The 24,845-nt window shown below is 40.1% G+C and overlaps 1 protein-coding gene across 3 annotated transcripts in view; it reads right to left on the bottom strand.

The window, feature by feature from the left end:
• Positions 1–697: 697 nt before the first annotated feature.
• The window catches only part of SMCO4 (single-pass membrane protein with coiled-coil domains 4), a 28,747-nt gene continuing 4,599 nt past the window's right edge, over positions 698–24,845 (bottom strand). For all 3 annotated transcript variants that reach the window (XM_057375890.1, XM_057375892.1, XM_057375889.1), the window contains exon 2: positions 698–1,824. In XM_057375890.1, the coding sequence (XP_057231873.1) occupies positions 1,509–1,688 (180 nt within the window). In that variant the 5' untranslated portion in view covers positions 1,689–1,824 and the 3' untranslated portion in view covers positions 698–1,508. The remainder of the gene's footprint in view (positions 1,825–24,845) is intronic.

Raw genomic sequence — 24,845 nt, 5'->3', positions numbered from 1 at the left:
TTTTAGTAAACTTTGTATTTCAATACCACCTCAGTCTGCAGGGCTAGTTTAATTCTAGACATTCACAGCAGCAGTGACACCTCATCAGGAGCCATGGCTATCCTCACACCATCAGGTCTCTGTGTCATTCTCCGTGGAGCTGGTTTACAGCTGGTCATAGGATCGCCCCACTGTGGGAAGACAGGGCCTTAGGACAAAGTGCACTTTTCTGTAAAGTAACTTTGGCTGGCAGCAGTGCAGTACCTGGGGGCAATGCAGGAAACACAGTCCCTTCTTTCATTGGCCCCTCTGTGAGGTGTCCCACTGACTTCAGTGGGACTACCCCTGTGCCAAAAGACAATGTGTAAGGGAAAGATTTGACGGGTCTTTAACTTTCAGGGCAGAGATATTTCCTGCCACGCTCCAGCGCACTGTAACATCACATTCTTTCTTGCTTGGTCTGCATTTAAACAACAATGAAGAGTTTTCAATCTCCTTCCCCAAAATCTTCTGAAGGTTAATGCCTATTGAGCACCTTCAGATACTTGGATCAGAAAGGGCTGTAGTAGAATAGAGGGTCTTTGAGGCATTTTGATGAGAATTTTTAGCTTGATTTCCCAGAATTAAACTGCCCAAGCTGTGCTCACAGCTTCCTTCCAATGAGATGTCACAAGACAGCAACTCACTTCAGCAGAGAGATCAGAGACCAAAGCTGCACTGTTACTTTCCCTTCTTTAATTAAAACAAAAAAAATCAAGAGCTGTATGCAAAACCACCTTTTTATTGCCACTTACAGAGTTTCAAATAATAAACATTCAGATAAGCAACTATCTGTGTTTATATAGTTTGTTATTAGTTACTTCACCATAACCTGGCAGAATCCCTTTCCAAATTCTGCAAGATTCTTTCTAGCAGATCCTGAAGCATTCACTTTGCATGTTGGCATCTCACACCAAAAAGAAATTCTTTTTGACTGAACTATATAGTGGTTGATGAAAAAATTATTACACAATGTAGGCTTTCACAATGTCATTTTTTTTTTGCAAAATAATTTGAAGATTCCAAGTAAGACTTCTTTATTCAAAAAATAAATATATCCTTTCTGAATCAAAGCACTTCATATGACATTAAGTACAAAGAAGAAATGTACTTCTTTGGAAGTTCTGAAATAGACATACAAGAGCTCATGGGAGCAACATTATCTGTAACAGTGATAAAAGCTGAAAGCTGATTTTTTACAAATTTATAGCAGAACACGATTTCCTTTTACAATATAGAGCTTCAAACAGCTTTAAGAAAAACACCATTTTAAAAGTCTGAAAGGCACATAACTGGACCATAAAACGTACTGGTACATTCACTAATACGTTTTATGTTACATTCCAAAAGAGAATCCACGGGACCCTAACCAAGAGAGAGACTGAAAATACCAGCAAGTTCCCTTGCAAAGTACTAAAAGAGTGGCAGAGAGTTCCTTTTGGCTCTTGGTAAAATTAATATCCCAAAGCTAGTGAGTCTGAAAAGCTGCATCATTCAGTTGTATTTGGACGAGTTGCTACATAAACAAACACAACAATCAGCAGTACTACGACAGCCAGYGTGGGAAGCACCACGGTGGTGATCTGTTGTCGGGCCTCTTGCATTGCCTGTTTTCTCTCCTTTTTATCTTTGGAGGTCTCTTTTTTGGGTTTTCCTCTAAGCTGCCTCATCCTCCTCTTCGGATCTTTTTTTTGCTCAAATGTGGGTGCAAAAGGAGTGGAACAGCAGAAAAATGTCCAAGGTCTTTTGAAACAAGAGGCTGAAGAATTCCTTTTCTGTCGAGTGGGTGGGTGGCTGTGCAAGAAACTGCAAAAGAAAGAAAACAATTCTTTTGAGCAAGATCTACACATATTCCAGTCATTAAAACCATCTGCAGCYCTACTTGGAAATCTTTCATCCAACAGGCACCAATGCAGCTTCTTTCAAGGAAACAGAGTCACAGAGCTCAGCTCATCCACTAACACCTTCCCCATGAAAACCAGAGCAGTTCATCATGGAGTCTATCGGTCCAAGAATCCTGAACTTGCATTCTGTTAAGCCAGAAACAAAATCTGGCACCGTACATTTTATCCTCCAAGGCAAACAAGGTAACACAGCTGAAGACTAAATGAAAACAATATTAATTAGTCTTGCATCAACACAGGGTTCCCTTCTTGAAACAGCAGCAGGCTCCCTGCTCAGGGGCTGTGCCTCCCCACAAACCTGCAGAACGGGGAGGGCCAAGCACGCACCCTGCCACAAGCTTTTATCATCCACAACAGATATTTTTTTGGAATGAAGGGTACTCCAACAGGAAGAAACGGGGAGAAAGAGATCATTTAATACTACTGGTTCTGCTGCCACAAAACAAAGTCTAAATCGTAACATGACTCAGTGCTGTCACTCTTAGTGCAGCTGTTACTGACAGAAGAAAAAAAGCCCAAGTGATAACGAGTCTGCTAACAAATCACTGGTGTAGACAAGCAGTCATTAATAAAGGAGAAGTTAGTTGCTCTGAAGCATCTACTAGACATTTTTAAAATACASAAGTATCTATAATGTGTAATTAACAGAAACACTGCATGGTATGAAAGCCTTTCTGAAATAAGGAGAATTAGCAGGTACTTAGTATTTCCATACCCAAAGTTTGTTTGGCCCTGAACTGCCTMGAGCTGTGCAATTCCCTGACTGTGAGAGAGGGTGGATGCCAGCCTTTGGTTGTATTCTCCTCCACCACATCCTCTGGTTCTGCCATGTCACAACAACAACAGCCGGACACAGGCCACATGTAAATAAACACAGATTTGGAGGGTAACAATTACTGGTATCAAATACTGAGTTGAATTGAAGTAAATSATGAACTCAGATTTTTCCATCACTCTAATATACTCAGAATAAAATGTATGTAGAAATTAGTGGGTTAGTGTAACTTCCTCTTTTCCTTCCCTCTTCTTTATACCAAAACAGAAAGATGATTTTAACGTGCTGCTGTAGGTAAGGAGCATGTGTCAACAAGCAAAGCTGCAAAGCTCAGTTCGCTCGACACAATTTCCTCTTGATGTGTCATCTCTGGTCGATGCTACAAGTTGTCTTATGACTACTTTTTTAAAAATCAAGAAGATGTTTCACTGAAAGTACGATGCTTTCTGTTGGTGTTACTACTCAATCTTATTTGTCCGCCTGAACACAGAAGCAAAATGGTACTAAAAACGTTCTTGAACAAAACAAGAATCCTCACCTGGAGAYTATGTGGAGCTACAAAGGACTTTTCATCCCTTTTCACAGGTAACAATCTGCCTGCTGTGAATCTCATTTACACTATTAGTCTCCATCTTTTAAGGTACCATGTGGAATAACTCTGCTAAACTTGAACTGATGGAAGTGACCAGACCATCACAGCCATGTGGTACTAGAAAACCTAAAACCTAAAATAAAACTAAAAGAACAAAGGCAAAGCATCAATACGTCTGGTTTTATATGGTCCATCCTGGATACAATCTAGACAAACAAACAAAATCAAAACAACAATAAAAAACTCCTCTCCCAACAAAAAAAAAAAAGCCTCAAGCATGACAAAATCTTGGTGTTCAGCTGGATTCATCAATTCTGTATCCTTTGCCCATACATCTTGCAGGAAGTTGTTTTCTGATYACAAGCTCTGCAAATTCACAAACTCTGAGGCAAATCCTTCATTTCAGTTCTGATAAAGCACAAAAGGGGAATTTTGATGCCTGGGATATTTTTCAAAAGAGGAAACAAAATTCAAGTCTTAAAAACAATCAATTCTTTATGCATACCTCAGAATTCGAATCAAAATATGTAACAGATTTAGAAACCAGAAGCGGTCAATAAACTTCATGATTGTGAGGTAAACAGTAATTGAATGGAACAACTACACATAACACCCTGTTCCAATYTTTTAATCAAATGGGACTACTTAATTTTTAAACTTTCATAACTTTCTTCTCAGCAAAACCTCAACTCTCTCCCTAACTCAGGACAGAGCTTTTAGTATTACTCCTTCTGCAAACCATGGTCTGGTGTTGTTCTTTATCACTTCTCTAACCAATTCTTGAATTTCCTCTGAGGCAAAACAAACCTTTTACCCCTTCCATTTCCATGCCCTCTCCTGTTCTGGTCACAAGATTTATTACCAAACTCTAGAAAAACTACTATGCAAAATAAAGTTTGGCATTTGTCCTTTGGGATAATTAGRCAACCAGAGAGCATTTCAGGCTGTGTTTTTGTATTACTTTCTGTTTCCACTGTTAATGTACATCTGTGGGTTTTGTATCTGGAGCACCCACAAGACCCGAGAAGTGATGGACAGTAAAAGCCTCTAGGACTTTCTGTGTATCACAGTAACAAAGAGGAGTTGCCGTGAAACCAATCTCTCTAACAATAAATGTATGCCTTGCTATGTGCAGCATCACTTACTATCCAGACATTAAAAACATCAGGATGTTTTTTAAGTCTCTTTTAAATGAATATTTAATTCTGAAGCAGAATCATACCAAGTTAATTACATACACTGGCTAACATCTGACAGCTTAGAACAGAAAGCCTTCCTGCAAACGTCAGCACCACTGAATTGCAAGCTGATGCTCTCCAGTTTGGGAATCTGGCATCAATCTCCAAATACATTTCCAGTAGACTGCATTACTCKGCTTTGCCAGTGGCAGAGATGGACGCACACAGAAACTGGCCCTCAGTTTTCAGAGAAATGAGCCTTAGGGTTCATCTGAACTGAACCATAAAATGGAAGTGGTGAATCTCTGCAAGCTGCTGCCAGGGTCATGCTGCCACAGGTGCCCGRCCATGACTGCCAGGATCAGACAGTTGCTGCAAGAGACAATACTTCCCCATAGGAAAAGTCCAGGATTTGGCAGATTCTGCTATGYTCATCTTGGAACAAAACAGCCCTGAAAAAACGGTGCTCAGCTTGATATGAGGAAACTCTACGGCCCATGTTTTGCAAGCACATTAAGAGTGCCACAGCTATCCCCTTCCAGTGCCAAGCCTCTTACCAGCCCCTGTGGACTTCACTGACTACTGAAAATTATGGGAAGAAAGAAACAGATCCATAAAGCACATCAAGGCAGTGACAGGGGCAGGATTACAACATTACAAGGTCTTATTCCCTGTGGCATGCACAGTCTGTGAGAACAAATTATCTGACATTACTGAGCTACATCCTCCCCAAGCCAGCAACCACCCTGCYTCTGATCTGGGAAGGCTGAATATCAGTGAAGGGAGGCAGGAAGTAATACAGCATTGGGATGGGTGTAATTAACAGATTCATTAGCACTGCTCATTTGAAACATCTCAGAGCAAGTCACGATCAAAGATGACAGTCCCATACAAATGTCAGTCYTGTGCAAACTCTAATCTTGGATCAGCTGCACAAGAACGGGAGGCTCAGCTTTCCTCCTCAAACAGAAGCTGAGTCTCCTTTCCATGCCAGTGTCCCCCAAACAGAGGAGGACTCACGGCTGCAGACTGCACACATCCCATCCTCCTRAGGCTGCTTCCCATTGCTATTAACTGCTCAACTGGCCCAAACATCTGCCAAGGGGGGAAGCGATCACCAAACTGGTTTAACCATTGCCTTAACCAAAAAATCGGCAACTTTCCAGTCAGTCAACCCCCTCAGTTGGGACACAAGTATAGCAGCAACAGAAGGGATTCATAGACTCCAGAAGTGGCATACCCATAGTCCACAACACCATGTCAGCAGCCTAGCACCAGCCAGACACTGTGACTTCACCTTACTTTTATCAGTTTTAAATCAAAAATWTGATGATAAATTGCATGGGATGATGAGGTTATTTTTGAGTTCACTAYAGCAAGGTTTCCCYGAAAAGCAGGAACCTACTAGCTAKAAAGAAAYAATCTTGATTGCCAAATCAAGAAAWTGATTGTTGASTCAGTAAAGTTTTTGAAACACCCATCCCASAGAGCCTATCCCAGCTTGATGCTGAAGAGCTAACATTTCCAACAGAACTAAGCATTAAAAAATTTCAGGCTATTGAGGAGAAACCTAAAGATATTGTTCTTCAGTTAAATACAAATTCACAACTTTAGTACTCTGGCTTGTCTGCTACAGCAATTACATTCCCCCCTGCCCATCACCCGCATTGCTTTTATATTCAGAAGTGTTCTTCATTCTATCTTTTGTGTAAAGTTACTCTGAACTGTTCCTGCAGAGCTAACGTCAGAGACTAAAACCATGAATTGGTGGACTGAGTCACTGAAGTCACTTCTACCAATGCTGAAGTATTTGCCAGCATCTTAGAGCAAGTTAGCTGTGGCTAGGCAGGGATAATTCTGTACCAGAAGGCTGCAGTGGAACCAGTAGGGACTGCTACCCTTCAAATATATCAACAATCTTCCAGCCAGATCTATGGCGGTCTGTTGTCTCCTTTTTTTTTTTTTTGTAAAATTAACCCTGACCCTCAGTAATCTGCAATTAAAAGTTCCTCACACACACATGGCTATTCCTGCAAGCCTTGAATSGCAGCCTCAACTCTGGCTACACCAGTGCTCATGGAGTACTGCAAATGTGCATATCCTTGTACATGCAACACATGCACAAAAGATTTTGTTTATCTGCACTTAGGGTAATTGCATGTTTCAATGTCTAAGGAACTTACTATCACCAACCTTACAGCATGAATGTATTAGTCATGTTCAACTGACTAATTTTTCTCCAAATCCAAAATTAGAAGKGTTTGCAAGCCAGTTTGGATTAACCTGGTTTCATGATCCTGCTAATGAYACTGCAACATCCCTGGAACAGCAAAACAACTTGAAATTCAAACAAACAATCTGACAAGAATTAATTTTTATAATTTAAATTTTCCCTTAGGGGCATGGATGTTACTGAGACATTAAAAATAAAACCAAACAACAAGGCAGCAGACAATCTGGACACACATTCGGACTGCCTGCCAGCAGTTGGCAAAAAGGGCACAAGCCATCTAAGCAGACAAAACTCTTCAGATTATTTAAGCATTAAAAAGCCCCAAAACCAGTAGTTCCCAATACATATCAGCATCAGAGTTGAGAAGAACCCAAACCAACAAGCTTATCAACTTGTTACTCATTTTTGCTRCTGGGCTGATTACAGAGCTGCTGTATGGAGGCTGGAAGAACCATCAGATCCAAGAGCTGGAAAGAGAAGGAGGTGGGGACCCAATGGGCAATAGGAAGCCTGGCCAGCARGGAACCACTGCTCAGCACAGTGCAGTCATTAAAACAGGAGCGCTCCCCTCGTGACAAAGACAATCCTTCCCACCAGTGAAACAGCATGAGTGCTGCCGATGGCCCAGGCCATGGCACAGCACGCTCTCCTTGCACTGTCCCAGCGCATAGAAGCTCATAGAACTTCAGCTCCCTGCAGCCAAGTGACCACTGCAGATGGCAGCTCCTGAGAGAGCAGAAGGAACCCTGACACACTACCCCAGCCAGCACAGGAAGCCCAGAACCCACCAAGTAGCTGAAGTAATATCATTCTTCCATCCTTAATAAAAGTGGGGTCTAAGCAACAGACACATGTTATTTCCTACCTTGGAAACCAGGCAAATGTTTTAGCTTTTTTTCATGAATGACTGAACTGCATGTAATACTGTTACACAAACCATGGGTATTGTTTAATAAAGGACAAGTCTTATTTCAGGCTACCCCACAGAGCCACAAAATTACAGAATCAACTGGATTGGAAAAGACCTCTGAGATCGAGTGCAACCTATGAGCAAATACCATAATGTCAAATAGACCATGGCATTGCCACACCCAGTCTTTTCTTAAACACATCCAAGGACAGTCACCTCCCTCGGCAGCCCATTCTAATGTCCAATGTCCTTTCTGTGAAGAAATTCTCCCTACTGCCCAACCTGAACTTCCCYTGGTGCAGCTTAACACCATGTCCTCTCATCCCATCATTGGTTGTCTGGGAGATTACAATGTGTTTTCAGGGAGTTGAAAAGAATGATACAGTCACCCCTGAGCCTCCTCTTCTCCAGGCTTCTCCTCCATGGAACACAGATTTTTATTTTTTTTTTATCATTACTCCATAACGGATTTTACCTTGAGGGGACATACTCCCGTTTTGAAGAGAAATTTTCTTTCTTRCAACACTAAGGTCTGGCCATTGCTGGAATAGCATCAGCGAGGTCACCAATTTCTAAGGTGATTTGGCCAGATTACATATGCAGCTAAACGGGAATTTTAAAAAGTATTTCAGTGCGAGTTTGTAACAGATGTACAAGCAGGAATACTGCTTGAATGCTCCATGGAGTTTCCACTGTTTCAGGAGTTCTCCAGAGAGTACAGTTCTGCACACGACCTTTCCATCCACTCAGGTCCAACTTTGTTTTACCTCACATGTTTGGCAGATATGAGTGAGAAAAGTAACAACCCTTACATCTTCTGTGAAGAATATGCTCATCACTTTGTGTGGCTATTACCCAGCCAGAACATGCTGGAGCAAAGTAAACTTGCCTGGGTAAACTTGGACCAGTTTGCACCCATCTCCCATGCAGAGACAGAAGCTAAACTTGCCCCTGTGTTTGTGTCAGATCCATTAGGTACCCAGTGCCTTGCAAGCCTGGCTCTATCCAGGGAGTTTTTTGGGGAGAAAAAAAAGCACAAAAACTTGACTTTAACAGTTTTTTACTGCAGTGGTAATTGCCCAGCACTATTTCCATCACATTCAAGCACGATTATTACACTTAATTTTAAACACTAAATGTAAAATTATAGTTTTAAAAAAATCTTAATTATTTGGCTGGTTCTATGTAGTCACTTGTGTGGGTCACAAAGATGGATAGAGATTTGCCAATTTGACTAAGAATGCTGAATCCTAAATACTGAGCCTGCCCAAAGAATTAAACACAAAACACTTTAGTCCTAGTGACATCCTCCATCCTTCTCCCAAACCTCCCAAGTCAACCCACTCTGAGCCACACAAAAGTGGCTCCATGATGAAGTGAATATTCCAGCAACAGGAGAGTTTCTTACAGTATTGARACAAAACTCTGTGCAACCACTAAAGAAGGGCACTTATTATCAATTGCTTAAAAAGACCCAAATTTTTAATTTGCACAGACCATCCCCTAACAAAATGAGTGATGACTGCACCAACAGCCACAAAAATAACTTTCCTTTTCCATGATCAAAATGCTCTGGGTCACCCATTCCTTTCAAACTGAAGCTGCATAGCACAATTGATGCATACCTGAAGATAATGCTTGCAATGCTAAATTTGAGAACTTCTCTTTCAGTGACACTGTCATGATTTCAAAGTCTGCTAAAAATGAAGAAAGGCATTAAGAGAGAAATTTTTGCTCTGTGAAAAATGGATTTTCACATTACAGCAGGAGGCCAATTCTTMATATCATAAAAATTTACCTCAGTCTATTTGACTGTAGAAAGAATTACAATTAGCAAATCAAAAGAACCCCATTTTCAAGAGCAAAAGCTTTTAATTATACATGTAACAATATGGAACTATTAAGATTTTATTTGAAGTAATTTTAACATTTTTTTTAGTAGGAGGTGGTGGCTTTTTTCTTAAGCTGAATTGACTGATTGTTACTGCAACATCACATTTACTGTAAATGCAGCTTTGAGAGTCTCCAAACTACTCACAGCATTTGGAAAATGAAAGCCATCACTGAATGCTGCCAGAATGTCAGTGAGAGCAAGGCCGCCAAAGCAGAAAGCGATTTGAATATGATTTTCACAATTCTAAGGACCTGGGTATAGCGAGCAATCTCTATTAGAAACAAAGATCTCCGCATTTGGGGAGGCATTGTTAAACAGAGGCGAGGCGACATGCAGTGCCATCCTACCTGCCCTGAATACAGCAAAGAAACTGAGCAGAATGCAATTAAAACAAAATAAATAGAAAGGCAAGTTCTTCTGCCTATAGGAGGATAAATAACCCGTATTTTTCCTGGTAGACAGAGAACCAACATGAAGACAACTTTTCCAACAGGCAGTCCAATGAAGAAATACAACTAATGTTTACTGAAAACACAAGAAAAATAAACATGCAACTTGTGCCACTGCATGAATTCAAATCCTAGGGGTGGTTGTAAAGGAAGAGCTTGCCATTCTCCATCTCTACAGCTACAGATTATCTTGCACATAAATGCAGTAAACCACAACATCTAGCATATGACTTGGTATTATGTGTTTGCTCAGCTGTTTTCATAAAAGGTAATTTTCTCAGCTGTTCCTGACAACGCTTCTTTGAATACAAAACATTTATCTTTCCAGTGTATTTACAGAAATTCAGTCAGTTTCTAAACAGTTACACTAAATAAATAATAAACTAGTCACTGGTGTCAGGGCTCCTCAAAACTTAAAGTGCGGCTTTCCCAGACCAACCCGAAGAGTTTGGCATATGCCAGAAGKGGCGTCAACAGGAATCTGGTGTGARAATGTGTTTCTGTTTTCCAGTCCAGCTGAGTCAACCCACCCAGATCTCCAGTGTCACTGCTCACACCTCAAACTGAACTGCCACCAGAGGATAGCAGCACTCATATTCTGAAATTATGATGACTTGGATAGGAAACACACTTTTCCTACAAGAGGTCTGGTTGTTGCTTCACATCTTCAAACAGGTTCCCAATACAGTCATTCTGTGAGACAGCATCACTAAAAACACGTTTGAGACAGATCCCTGAGGCGTGTGCTTGGACTTGCTGGCATTGTGCCTAAGCCTGATGCTACAGTTCTGTAATTCAAACAGGAGAGTTGAGATTCTGTCACTGTTTTTCATTACAATTCCACTGTCTTTAAAACTTTAGCACTGAAAATTCAGTCCAGGCTAAAAAATGACAGGCAGAAAACACATGCTCACAGCAAGGATGGAATGTTAAACCTAAAACCACAGAAACCTGAAGCAAGAGCTGAGCCTGGGGCGGCAGGGGTGTGTGTGTGCACCTGTGTGTGCACTGGAGAGATGAATGATGCAGAGAGATTGACAGAAAAGATGGAAGAACAGTTTCAAGATAGCAGAAATCTAGAACATCTAGAAATGKGTACTTCCTGACCACAAGACAATCTGTGCATGCAGGAACAAAACTACTTGTGAAACACTTTGCTTCTTCAGAAGGCACAAAGGGAAATCTCGCTCTTCCAGCTCAAACACACAGAATATCCGGCACAGGAATAAGCAAGATGTGTACCTGGGTTGCTGAAATCCCCCAGACAGTCCTGCAGAGGAAAACGGACAGCACTGCACTGACAGCAGAACTTACCATTTTATTGTATACAGCAGCATGGAGATATTCAGAGATTTAAAAGAAGCTGGATGCAATGCCAGAACATAGTGAATAAGGGGTTCAGATCTCAAACTCATCCCCTTCGGGGCTTGTCTGAAGTTCTGGTTTTTCAAGCTTTTCTTGGCACGGATAGTTTTCCAGTAGGAGGCTGAGGAAATTCTGYTGGCAACATGCCCATCTCCCCCGGCTTCTACATGTGTCAGGGAAGGACTGCATGACACTGGAGAGTAACTACATCACACAGAGATCAACCCAAATACAATCAATGAAGCAGGTACCTGTGTTACTTCCCTCATTACTTGCTTTCCAAGCTTTATTTTAGAGCTTATGTAGTGTTGCTGTTTGGCAAATTTAATTCCCACTTCTGCTGCCTTCTATACACTCTCATTTAATCTGGATAATCAAGGTATCAATACATGAAACAAAAGCCTCCACCTTACATTGGAAGAGCACCCCAGGTCTAGGCTAGTGCTCTTCCTCCAGCAGCCAGAAATCTGCATCTTTCCCAAATTCCTTTCAGTTACAGAAATGTTCTCAACATCTGTGTGAAAACAATACAATCAGGGCACCTTTTTTTCCCTTTTTTTGAGGCAGGGCGAGGGAAGATAAGAACTGAGACTTGCAACACAGGATGGGTGGGGAATTTTTTCTTCCTATTACTGGTCCCAGTAAAATCTCATTCTGTTTACTTCCCAGCTTAAACCTGAAGTCTTATTACATTTCACTAAACAATCCCGCATTATAATAAAGCAGTCGGCTTTCCTGCCATGATTGATAGACCCTTTGCAATTATTTAAGGGGAAGGTACATAATTAAATACAGCTGGATTAGGCTGATCAATTAGTGTGTCTGTCAACATACACATAATAAGACAGTGTGACATTAATGTAAACTAATTCAAAAGCAGAAAGTTTAATTAAGCCTTAATAAAATTACAAACAGAAAGAMTAAGGTTTGTCACAGTCTAACCAAAGGGAGTTTTTGTGCAAAGCCACTCTATAAACACAAACCTGTTTTGCCTCATCAGCTCTGCAACACTTGTTCTTGCACCACCTATTTATATATTCTTATTTACAGTTCTACTGCCAAGACTTTCCCCCAGCTCAAAAACTTGGAAGCAAAAGGAAATGCAATCCATTGTGAGCAAGCCCAGGTAGTCAGAGAAGGATGTCTCAAAAGTTCCTCTACAAMATTCAGAAACAGCTATTGATCAGTACCACAGTTCAACACAGCAAAGTACAAGTGACTTCTTTYTAAAGCACTTACCAAGACCAAAACATCACCTCCTCCGTGCAACAGTATTCACATTCAACCCTCTTATTTAGCCTTGTACARTCTCCTTTTCCACTCAGGTTGTTTTTAAAGCAACCTGCCACATTCACAGTGCTCTCAGTGTCACCAGTGATACACGATACTGCATTAACCCCAGCAAGCTCAGTGCAAGACACCAGCTTCACTCCTGGCTGAATTTTTCCAAGGGTAGCCACRCTTATGTACTGCTTCAGTTGTCTTTGTCCTGCAACGCACAAAGACATGGTTGCAACTGATTTCCTAATAATAGGGAAAATACATTGAATGTTGGTATGGCATACCAGCCCCTTTAGCTACTGTAAGCCCATGCGTGCAGTGCCAGGGAGATCTGGATATGGGTGCCAGGAGTCCAGGTGTCTACACATGTTCCTTTTCCCCCTTCATTCAGTGGAGTCAATGATATGACTTGYTCTGGATCTGCACAAGTTACCAGCATTTCCAACCTAGATGCCCTTGCTGTTTCTATGCCAGGCATTTTCCAAAACAGTGACCCAAGGAGAAGGGTACAGGAGCAATACTGCGCCATCACAGACCTTCTCTCTACCACAAGTATGCCTGTGTTTTGTTACAAAAAGCGGGAGAGCAGATCTTGCACAGGGCAATTCGCTGCTCCACAATGCACTTGTTTTCCCATGTTAAGATTTCCTGGTATGCTCCCTGCCAAATTAAACCAATTTGAGTATCTCGTTAAAGAGAAAAACATTGCAGATTTTGATCTATTTTTGTAAGGCTGCCAGTTGAGCCTGCTGCTCCGATCTGGTTTACTTGATGACTCTTTAGTTGCTCTGCTCAGCCACTTCTCTGTGGAGGCCTTACAGTGTTTCAAGAATTTTAGAAAATGCTAAATGAAATACAGAAACCTCACCAAGGCCTTAYGCAAAAAGGCAGCAAAAAGCCTGAATGAATCCATGTCACAAATATGAACATTTCCTGCAGAATTAGGTTTTCTCAGCTGGAGGAAGAAGAAGATGGAAACAAGGAAAACTTGGGAAATGTAAGCACTAGAAAGGATTACAGTGCAATCTCCTGGAAAATATATTAAAACTCAATACTGCATTAAAACTGATGAAAAAAATTCAGCCCTCCTGTGTTCAATCACATCCCTCCAAAGCTCTTGGCCAACCTCACCATGCCAYAGACAAATCACTATTAGATAACCTTTTCTGAACAAGTCTATCACTTATTCTAGTTTATGTTCTGTTTCCTTTGGCAGCACAGCTATTTAAGTCATCCTTCTAATCCAGAGCCTCTGGTAATTTTTCTTTTCTGTTTTGCAGCGATCCTTCAAAGCATCATAAAGGCAAATTTAATAAGCACCTCAATTTGTATTGCTTTCTATTTATAATACTGCAAGCACCTGCTGCTGCTGAGATCTAAGCACATATCTCTCTATCTTACTCTGTATAGATTGATTTGGATTAATTTTAATAGTTTCATATTTTAAAGCAATTTCAATAAACATTGCTCCAGGCTGCTGGGTGGATTGGTTGAGGTTTTTTCCCCTTTGGGGTGTTGCTTTTTTGTTAGATTTGTTTTTTTGKTTTTTTTCCCCTTTAGTGTTTTGTTTGGGAGTTTTTTGTCTGTATTCTGGTATAGTTAGTTCTTCCCTATACCCCATTTTTATTAAGATATTGCTGATTTTATTAAGATATCAGCTCTAAAAATACGACTCATTCTGCTTCATTGTTTAAACCAGCCACATTTGACATGTATTATTATGTGTTTTATATATGCATGTATCATTTTAATGGAGTATTCAGTAGATCACTCTTGTCAATTCAACAGCAGGCACTCAACAATCAAACCAAGTTGCTCCTGGGACTCCAACAGTGGAAGTCAAGTTAGCATTGGGACTTATGGATGGTTTTGAGGGCTGTGCATGAGCAGGGAATGACTGTTTAAAGGTTCCTGCCATGATCCAGTACATGCAGGRCTTGAATCACGTACTATTTGACCTTCTCTCAAAAGAGGGATATATTAGTTTTTAATCTTATCCAAGTGCTTGTGAACACTAAGTGACAGCTAAGGCTACACAGTACAGAAGTCCTACATCTGACCTTTCGGAGGGGCTGAGGAATCATGTCCTTAGGCATCTCTTCAGAGTCTCTCTTCCACAGCTTACAGACAGAATATTAATGGCTGCATACTGGGCTGTGGACATCCTGGTATCTACAACATCAACACCGACCACTCTTGCTGTTATTTCATTTGACAAGATGACAGATAGCAAGTTTAATGCGGAGGGGGAAAAGGAAGAAAAAAGTTGTGATGCACTGCAAGTAGGAGAGCAAGATAATGAACCCCAGACAGAGAGAGCCCCCTTAGTGCACAAGAAAAGAAGCAAGATKAAAAGAAAGACAAACCAGCACAGAGCAAAAAAGCAGCATGGAAGTAAAATAAAGACCGAAAGAAGTGGATGGGAGAGTCCATCCATCAGAGACGACAGACATCACTGATGGATCTCACCTCTACACTGTGTGTCTTTGCTTTTAGTGGCTGACAGCTGAGGTCCGTACTTCTCATCCATCTCCAGCCTACATATTTAAGTGTGATAGAGCAGCCTCCTCCACAATCGGTCAGGAGACCTCACCAAAGGCTTCACAGGACACTCTGTGGACAGTTTAATCTCAAGAGTGACTCTCATTCCCATAAACTTCTACTCCAGAGGAGCTGTGCTATTCCTCTCTGCTGTATTTAATACAAGCTTTATAGGGTAGGATTTGAAGTGTTCCCATTCAAAACATGCCTCTTTCTCAACAAGAGAGCCTCATKGCTGACTTTATTTGCCCCGATCATGGCAAGATTGCTGTTAACTTCCCAACAAAGCATATTCATGAATGTGTAAAACAAAGCTTCCAAAACTGTTTTAACTGCATTTGTTGGAAAATTAAGCAAATAAGAAGGCTGAGAGACAGGAAAACATTATTGTAAAATAATCAGTRGTATGGCCTCCTCTTATCTATCAGAAACAAAAGCTGGCACAGCCATGATCTTGGGAATCCATGGATTTTTAATTTTCTATTAACATRAGCAAGATGACAATACAGATTTCCTCAGAAAATAAACGAGGCACAGAGAGACCTTGCATGTCATTTATAAGAGGAGACAGATGCCATGTATCATTCAGCCTCTGGCTGTGGCTTCCAAATTACTGTCCTAAAACATCTGTAACCTTCATGTGCTCTCATCATCTTCCACAATTACWTCTTATGGTGAGGAGAGTTCTTGAACTTTTGCACCATCTATATTGAGTAAGCCAGCTATAAACAGACATGCTATTGATACTCCAAGCCAACAGCTAATCATGATTTCTAGTCTTTCAAGTGAATAGGACAACTTAAAATGGCAAACATTGCTCTTTCTACCCATCCATAAATTAGGAGTGACAATAGCAGATTATTACTCATTCACTCAGAGCCCTTGTTTGGCCCTGAAAGAACTGGCTCTATTCCAAGAGCTGGCAAACATTGGTTAATATACATGTAAATGTTTTATTTCTTTTGGAGCAGGCAATTTCACAAAATGAAATACCAAATTAAAGATGACCCCAGCTTTTCTGCTGATGCCTGTCTGAAGCAGTGCTGCTGGAAGCCTTGGCAAGCTTTTTCACACCAAACCAACAGGGAAAAAGACACCTTTTCAAACTGAGACAATTTCACTGTGGAAACATGAAAGCTTTTATATAAATATTAATCACCTCATTTGTCCTGGAGTTAAGTGGATGGAGACTGGCTTATATAAGGTTGCAATACTGACTTGAAAATAGTGAGATGTACTGAAATGGTCTTGCAAACACTGCTGCAAACAAGCTGATCCTCAGTACAAGATCTGGGGTGCCAGAAGTAGATTAGCAACCCAAATATCTAAAAAATAGCAGTTCACTCCTAAGAGGAAATAAGGGGCATTTTGTCCTTTGAWTTTCTGGTTTAAGTGTAAAGGAAAACAAAATATTAATTTCCTCCATAACTGCCACTAATTTGAACAGGAAAGAAAAGAGAAGACTAAGAAAAGCAATGGAGGTTCAACACAGAGAGGGAAATAAACCAAATATCTGAGCAGAAAACCAGGCAGTGGTTTAACAGAGCCTCCTACTAAGCCATCCAAAGCCTGGATATTCTAAATAATGCCAATTGCAATGTACCCATACTCCTGAACATGGCTCTCCAAAACCCAAGGGAATCAAGAAGCACATTCTGTCTATGTCAAGGTGAGGAGAATGCACACCACCTCCAGCAGGTCTCTGAGAACCATCTTTTTTCTACAAAGGGCTGGAGGTATCAGACGTGCTTACTCCTCTTATGATACAGGCCATCAGCCATTGCCTACCCCTCTTTCCCACAGAGAAGTGAGATTTCTTTTCACAAATAAGCCAACACTTGAAACTAGACCTACAACCACAAAGCAGACTTTTGAGAAGGGGAAGAGAGGAGCATAACCTTTTAYCTACTGTGCTGTACTGCTGTATCACCTCACCTTACTTGAGGGCACACTGAACTTCCGATCAGGTGGGGATGCTAAGAACAGCTTAAAATTAAACCTCTAGACAGAAATGACACAGTATTAATATATTTCACAACAGCAGGTTTGGAATGAAATTAAAATAAAGTACAAAGCATGGCTGAGATCACAGTAACTTGATGGAATCCACAAAGAGTACACAACAATTWAAAAAAATCCAACCATCAAGACAGCTGCAGTCTAAATTCACCTCATTCAAGTGAAAGCAAAATACAGAAGGTGAACACTAGTGGGAACTAACTACCAAGAGATGACACTTTCGAAAGATTCAGGACTGTATTTATGTGGCAAGAGCTGATGAAAAGTTYAGTTCCCACTTGGCAATTCATCTTGATTGCTATTGCAGTGCTCCACAAGTTTCAGCCGCATCTCTCCATGGACATGAACATCTATGGAAATGGAAGAGACATCAGATCTGTATTTTATGGAAATAAACACATCAAAAACTGCTGACATTAGAATTGCCCGTTCCCACATTCTGCGTTTGACCGGGAAAACAATTTAGACTTTATMGGCTATTAACTACAGCTACTTTTGAAATATTTTTCATTATTTTTTTCCCAAAATGATATGTTTCTTTTTCTTTTCACCTGTAGAAAATTACTGCTGGAGAAAGCATACTAACTAGTACTTGACATTACTTTGCTTCGAAACTTGAACCTAATGCTGCACTTTTGCATGCTGCTTTCACACAAAGCACACTTTCCCTCCCCCATCTTGTGTGCTACCGCTTACATGACACCTGGAGATCTCACAAGGAAACCTGCTGGAACAAAGGGCAACACAACAGAACGCGAAGTGCTGGCTTCAGCTCTGAAGAGGATTTTAAAATTTATTACAGGGTCTCACTTGGCTGCTCAGTGTCCTRTGTGGCTAAAATGAATACACAAGGCAGGCGGAACTGCAAGAGAGGCACCACTATAAAAGGCGACAGCACTATTACCGGATAAGTCACCAGTTAGACATCACTGATTACCACACTGGACAGAGATTTTAACTCACCTAGAGAGCAGACAGCTAATCGGATTTCTTAATGGGCTTCTCTCAGTTTCACTGGGGCTGATGCATGCTGCATACAGGATTTGGAATGAGGTTTTTCCCTGAATAGTACATACTGCTCTACTACAGCATTGCTATCATCTTGGCTAATGCTTATATAAAATACCAGATGGAAGTTACACGAACAGCCATTAAGAGGTTAATCATTAAATTCAAACGATGCCAGGGCAGCAACAAAGCTGACCCTCTTGAATAAAGTGAGCTTGGATAAAGTAACATTGATTTTCCTAAAGAGGTTTCATTACTTAACTCTAGATTTGTGATTTCTTTTGAGAGAAGGAAGTTAAGAGCTAATCCAAATTTACTATTTATTTTCTACCCAAAGAGAAACCAACCTATTTACAATGCAGACAATATGACAGCTCTCCCTCCCTTTCATTGTTTTCTCCCCTCTAAGAGAAACTGAACTTCATAGGACTTCAAACCTCAGGGAGGAAGGGAGGAACCCACAAAAACAACAAATCTAGAAAACCTTTAAAAAAGCAGTTCATCTTTATTCTACAAGCTCTTCCTTCAAGCACTGAAAATCCAATGTGTGTTTTCTCCTAATTGGTTTTATCTCTGTATTGTTCCTAATGTTTTCCTAGAAAGGAGGGGGGTTTAGCACACAAGTGAAAAACTTTAATTTGATGAAGGGGTGGGGACTGTCTGGAGCCAAGAGTCAGTAAAAAGGTACAAGGTAAACAGTTTCATATGCTATATGATCCTGAGTCTTTCTGCTATATTTTCTCCTTTCCAACTCTGATCCTCCTGCTTYCTTTTTTAAACAGGTATCAGAATCAACCAGATGATTATTACAAGCTGTACCATTACATCACAGAGTTACCTCTTCACCTCCTTCAAGTATGATAAAGATCATCTTTAAAAACAAAGTGATCTGAGTTCCCCATTTCCCACAGGTACTGTAATATACTTACTCAACCATGGCAGTTATGTCTGTGACAAATKGAGTGTATTACTCGAGTTTTCCTAACTTTCTGAAATTACTGTTTTGACTCACATCTTTGGAAATGTGAAACATACTTAGATCTAAGAAAATTATCTAAGAAAAAACAAGGAAGAGGCAAAGTTATTCAGAAATTAAAAAATRCGCAATCCCCCCAAAATACACATCTTTTACAAGGGACAATTTCTTACTCTCCTATTTTGAAAGCCTTGTCTCTTTCATACTTAATCAAAGTTTTCCCAAAGCAGGCCCCACTGATTCATTCATTTGGAATTTTAACGTAAACAGTGTTGAAATAAGAAGTGGAAAGCCAAAAAAGGATAATCAATAATGGGATATATGCATCCCAGAACCTTGTATGTATCTCTTCCAAGAGCAGGAATAACAAAAAAATGGGCATGAAAAAGAAGTAACAGTAGGCAAGAGAATGTGGAATATGAAAGGCTTTTTGCTTAAGGTACCTCATGTCTTGGGAATTTATTAAAAGATGATGTTAGAACACCTGAATTTCAGAGAATTACTTCAGAGATGGCTCCTGTTGCAGCAGTTTCTGCTGGAATATTTCACTCTGGCTGTCAGCCAAATCTTTGCTATACTGATGCCAAATAAATGATACCCAATTTCAACGACAGATGCTGTTGTGYTGACACATAATTGATACGTTTATATTCACAGCTCCCTGGAATTCTGAAACACTTTATTCACAAGAAATAGAACTGACAGCAAAATTCAAAGGGGCTTGCACATAGCTGGTACCACTGCATTGCTGGTGTTATGAGACTGGAAGGAAGAGATTCCCAACTGTCCCGGGTGGTCAGAAACAGCGGAGACCAAAAATTTTCCAGGGCAAAGGAAAATATGGCAAGATACAGCCCAGCAGTAAAAGCTAACGTGCTCAGCTAGAAACCTACTTGCCCAGAGAAACAGGAAACCTGAAAGTTTTCAACACAAGTCACATATCCCTTTCCTGCAGAGTTTCTAACTGCGTAGAAGATGGAAGTCAGAGAAACAACACAGCATTGAATAACAAATATGTCCATAATCTCCTTTTCTCTTTGACTTCCTTGGTTTCCTAGGCAGGAAAAAGATTAGCAACCTTTAAAAATATATTTTCCAAAGAAAACATTATATGCTCTGAGCCTTGAATGCTCATTCTCCTGTAGCCAACTTGAAATAAACTTTCATAAATAGAATTTATTTCRGAAAGCAACTATATCCTTCTTCAAGCTTAGCACACCTTTGGCTGTAATTCTTATAGGAAAAAATGTCAAKGATATTAAAATATATGCCTACAACCTGATTTTTTTTTTTGTTTTGGTAACACAGCATCATAATATTTTCACACAATGAATAAAAACATAGACAGAAATACTCAACAAAAGGTTTGTACCCACTCATTGCACAAAAAAAAATCCCAGCAACAAAAAAAATTTGGTCTAAAATAGAGCAGCAAAGTTTTCAGTCATTTATCCCAACAATATATGCTGTTCAGCAAACATGCAATGTGGTATATTCTGCCATGACACCTCGTTTCAATTAAAATAAGGTCGAGCTTAAAAATACTTTGACTTGCTCTATATGAGGATTATCAACTACATTTGAAGCTGGCAGATGAACAGGTTTCACTATTTGGAAGTCTTTTCAATCCCTGGAAAATGAATTYTGTTGCTTGTTTCTTAAACTGTATTTTAGAACATTGATCACAGTCCAGAAAGCTCTTGCAGTGTGATATGCTTCTGCTGCTTGTGAGGCCTTATCTGCGTCTCAAATATTGTCTGTACTTTTCCACCAATACCATGGGAAAAGATTTCTTCCTCCAGTCAACTCTTTCCACTGTAAGAAGAGGCACTGATGTTAATTCTTCAGACTTTGCACACTGCAGCTCCTTCCTTTAATTCTTCCTCTCCTGTGCTTCTAAGGGTTGCTAAGGGCAAAACTGTCACAAGACCTCTCTTCACACTGAATTTCTCCTTCATGAGTGCCCAGCACAGAGAATACAGATAAAGTTATACAACAGAAAAATGCATTTATCATCAAAGYTTCTATCTCTCAAACCCCCAAATTTGTCAGTTAGTTCAGCAACACAGAATACGTAAAATATACAGGTTTAGATCCTTGCAAAAGCACAAAGTGGTTGAAAAGGTCAAGAAAGTGCATTAAGTAGAAAAGCTTTAGGGGGCAGAGGAGTTCTCTTCACTCTTCTGTAAAGCATTGGGAAAAAAAAAAAAAAAAGACAAAAACCAATTTTTGCCAAAACACATCCAGGAGTAAAAGGTTTCACAGCAACTGCACAGGTGCCTTCTTCCAAAAACTCCCAAAACACCTCAAAAGAAACCCAACTTTAAAAAAAACCAACCAAACAAAACAGAAAAAAACCCCAAACTAAAACAAACAAACAAAAAAACGCCAAAAACCCAACAAAAATACCATGGAACAAAATATTTTAAAAGCCCACCCCAAAGAAATCACATCAATCCCTAAACCACATACACGGTTTTCAGTCACAAAGGACAGCTGGGACTCCCACTGGCACTTGGGCATTTTAGGAACATAAATAGAGAATCATAGAATGGTTTGGGTTGGAAGGRACCTTAAAGATYATCTTGTTCCAAAGAGAACATGAAWAAAACAGCTAAGCCAGCTGTCAACAGCCTTGATTTACCAGCACCACTCATGGGGTATGACAGGGTGCTACACCACACTCACGACCCACCTCATTCCTGTTCAGAGGGGATCAGATGCAAAGCAGCTCCAGATGCTGTGCCTAAGMTAAAAAAGGCCAGTCTCTCAGCACTGCATTTTACACCGAGAACAGCAAGGAAATAACAAAGCTCTAAGGCTTACACAGAAGATACTGCTCCTGCCTAATTGGAAATGTGTGCAGAGGAGTGTAGGTCAGTCTGCAAGGCATTGTATAGCTACATTCTGTGTGTGTTAGGAGGACTGTAATTAGTTCAGGAGGAGATCARTGTTAAGACATACAAACCAACTCAAATATTCCTACTTGTTACTGAATTTGCTCCAAARATTTATTCCTACAGCTCTTTTGGGGTGTTTGAAACTCTCCCTGCTCCTCCCTTATGCATATAGTAAATTCAATACTTTTTTTAACAACATTATATTCAATAGTAATAACCCATCCTGTTATTATGAAAGACAAAAATTTTAAAAGTCAAATGGATTCTCACTCATACTATTGGCTTCTGCATTTTGTTCTGGAACAGAAAGGTTTTAATTTCTCCCAAATCAGGAAGGCAGTGCTATAGCTGGAAGACACGGGGAAAAACAACAAAATTATTGTATACAAATATTTCTATTTGCATTCTTTTATAATGCAATTTAAAAGAAAATTAAAAGTGTGTTTGTTGGAAATTACTGTACATAGAGTTTAACATGCTAAATAAATTATCAACAGAAAGAACTAAGTCATCTTCAACTTTTAGAAGTGTAAAAGACTTAGCAATAGTTCAGGTAATCAGATTTCAGACCAAATCTTACTTTTACAGACACCATTTCCTGTACTCTTAAGTATTTCTCTTAAAACTGTGGGAAAGACTTAAACAATGGAGGGAAACTGCTTGCTCTGCCGACTGAAATAATAAATCAGCACCAAGAATCAACATCAAGACTCCTGAGTGATGGCATCAAATCCTACCATTAAGGCAAAAAAATTAACATGCAGCCCTTTCCCCTATGCAAAAGTACTTCATCACAGCTAACTCCAAGACTCCAAGCCTTCAAACATACTTCACAGATTATTAAATACAAGGCTGTCCTGTTACAGTTACGAATTCAGAAAACTTGAGTTTTTCTGATGCTGTGCMGCATTAATACCTAAACCTCTCAAGCCACTTAAAACACAGTTATCCTTCAGTTTCTGTCCTAAACTATGTTAGACTTTAACTGTATGTTTTTCCATTCAAAGTAGGCTATGAAGATTTTGCTGATGGCCAGACCCTGCACAATAAATGTACAGGYTACTAAGCAGACCTAAATTTGCAAAAACAACCAACCACAGGTGAATTTCCTGAGTCTTTTCATCATGACGGCAGGCTCAAAGTAATATTTTATACAGAYACCAGTAGGTCTGTTAAAAGGTCTGGGATCTTATATCTTATTTGTATCATGACAGCCACTTACCTATCATGATGCAATGATGCTATTGACATATCATTACCAGTAAGCAGCCATGTTAAGAATAAACATTTGAGAGGCAAAGCACTGCAATGCATTTTAATAGCAGATTTATATAACACACCTTCCCTCCAGACCTGACACTAGGCACTGTCCCATGGTCAGAGAACTCCTTTCCAAATATACAAGCAAAGCCAAGGTGTCAAACCAAACTGACATTGGGTGAAAAAGCGRTGAGACCAATTTATAAACCAAAAGCAGTCTGAGAAGGAGATGGATACGCTGAGGTCTTGTAAACCCAAACCATGATTATCCATACCTCTAGTACATACAAAGCCCTAAACCAACATGACCTGAACACAAGGGTTTTATGCTTAGCAACTAATAAGGCTTGAGCAGACTTACTAGAGACCCTTCTCAAAAGAGCCTATCTGAAGGCAAGTGGTACTTTAAATGTTAAAGCTCCTCATCTCATTTAACRTTTTTATCCCAAGTCTGCAATCGTGCAACCACAGCTCTTCAACTCTAAATGTGGTACATCCTTATTCTTCATAAACACTTTTAGACCAGTGCATGGAGAAAAAAAAAAATCACAGCACTACCAAGGCAGAATACATTCACAATCAAAATCAATTTGGTTTGTTACTGCCAGAGTCTAAGAGGTGCCCGTGTAAGTAAATATATGGCCACATCATTCTGCACTCCCCTCATCACACAAGCTCAGTTCAGCCTGAAAAAGTCACTGGAGCCTGCAGCAGGGCTGGCCACATTTCTACTCTTCATGTGACAAAGACACAAACACATTGGTTTAGGCAGAAGCAGCTTTTGCACTGATACTGCTCTTTATTTTCTTTCTGCTCTTTATTGTTTCTGTGAAATACAGAGACAATTTCTGAGCAAAACCTTTCAGGAAAGAGCTTTACTTAAAATCACTAGTCCTCTGTCTAGCAAAATAAGAGTAGAGAATGCAAATTAGCTTCAATAAAAGCAGCTGGCAATCAATAAGAAAGGGCTGGTCTCTAAGAGTAAAACTAGTTTCTCTAAGGATAAGAGTTAAAAAAAAATGTAAGAAAAATAAAAGAAGAACAAATGTAAACCACCTAAGTGGTGTACAGGAGAAAAATCTAACAATGCAATTAAAAACATCAGACAAACTGACAAAGAGCAGCTGGGGGTAAATATGAAAGAAAAATATCAGGGCAAAGAAAAGCATCAGGAAAAAAACGTCCAATGGAAAACATGTGCAATCCAAACAAGATAAAATAAAAATCATGAAAGGGATCGGATAAGAGGTTAGCTGGCACTAAGGCTTAGGGCACCAGTCACAAGCTCACGTTCTAGCCTGGTTCACARGCTTTGGTAAGTCCAATAATGAGTTTCAGCATTCCTGCTTCCACACATCTGGCCATTTCACAAAACCTTGTAAACCTGTCTCCTCTGACCTTCTGCCATAACACAGAAAGTCAATACCCACCTGAGCAGATCAGAAACCACCCACTCTGCATGCACTCAGACTCCTCTGCTACATCCCTTTACCTCCAGGTCCACAGACACCTGCAGGGGACTGGGAAAAGCCCAGCATTATT

This window comes from Malurus melanocephalus, unplaced genomic scaffold (assembly GCF_030028575.1).
Source record: "Malurus melanocephalus ecotype Western Australia unplaced genomic scaffold, MMel_1.1 scaffold_262, whole genome shotgun sequence".
NCBI classification, from domain to species: Eukaryota; Metazoa; Chordata; class Aves; order Passeriformes; family Maluridae; genus Malurus; species Malurus melanocephalus.
Note: the sequence above shows the minus strand (reverse complement) of the source record. Positions and strands in the feature narration are given on the sequence as shown.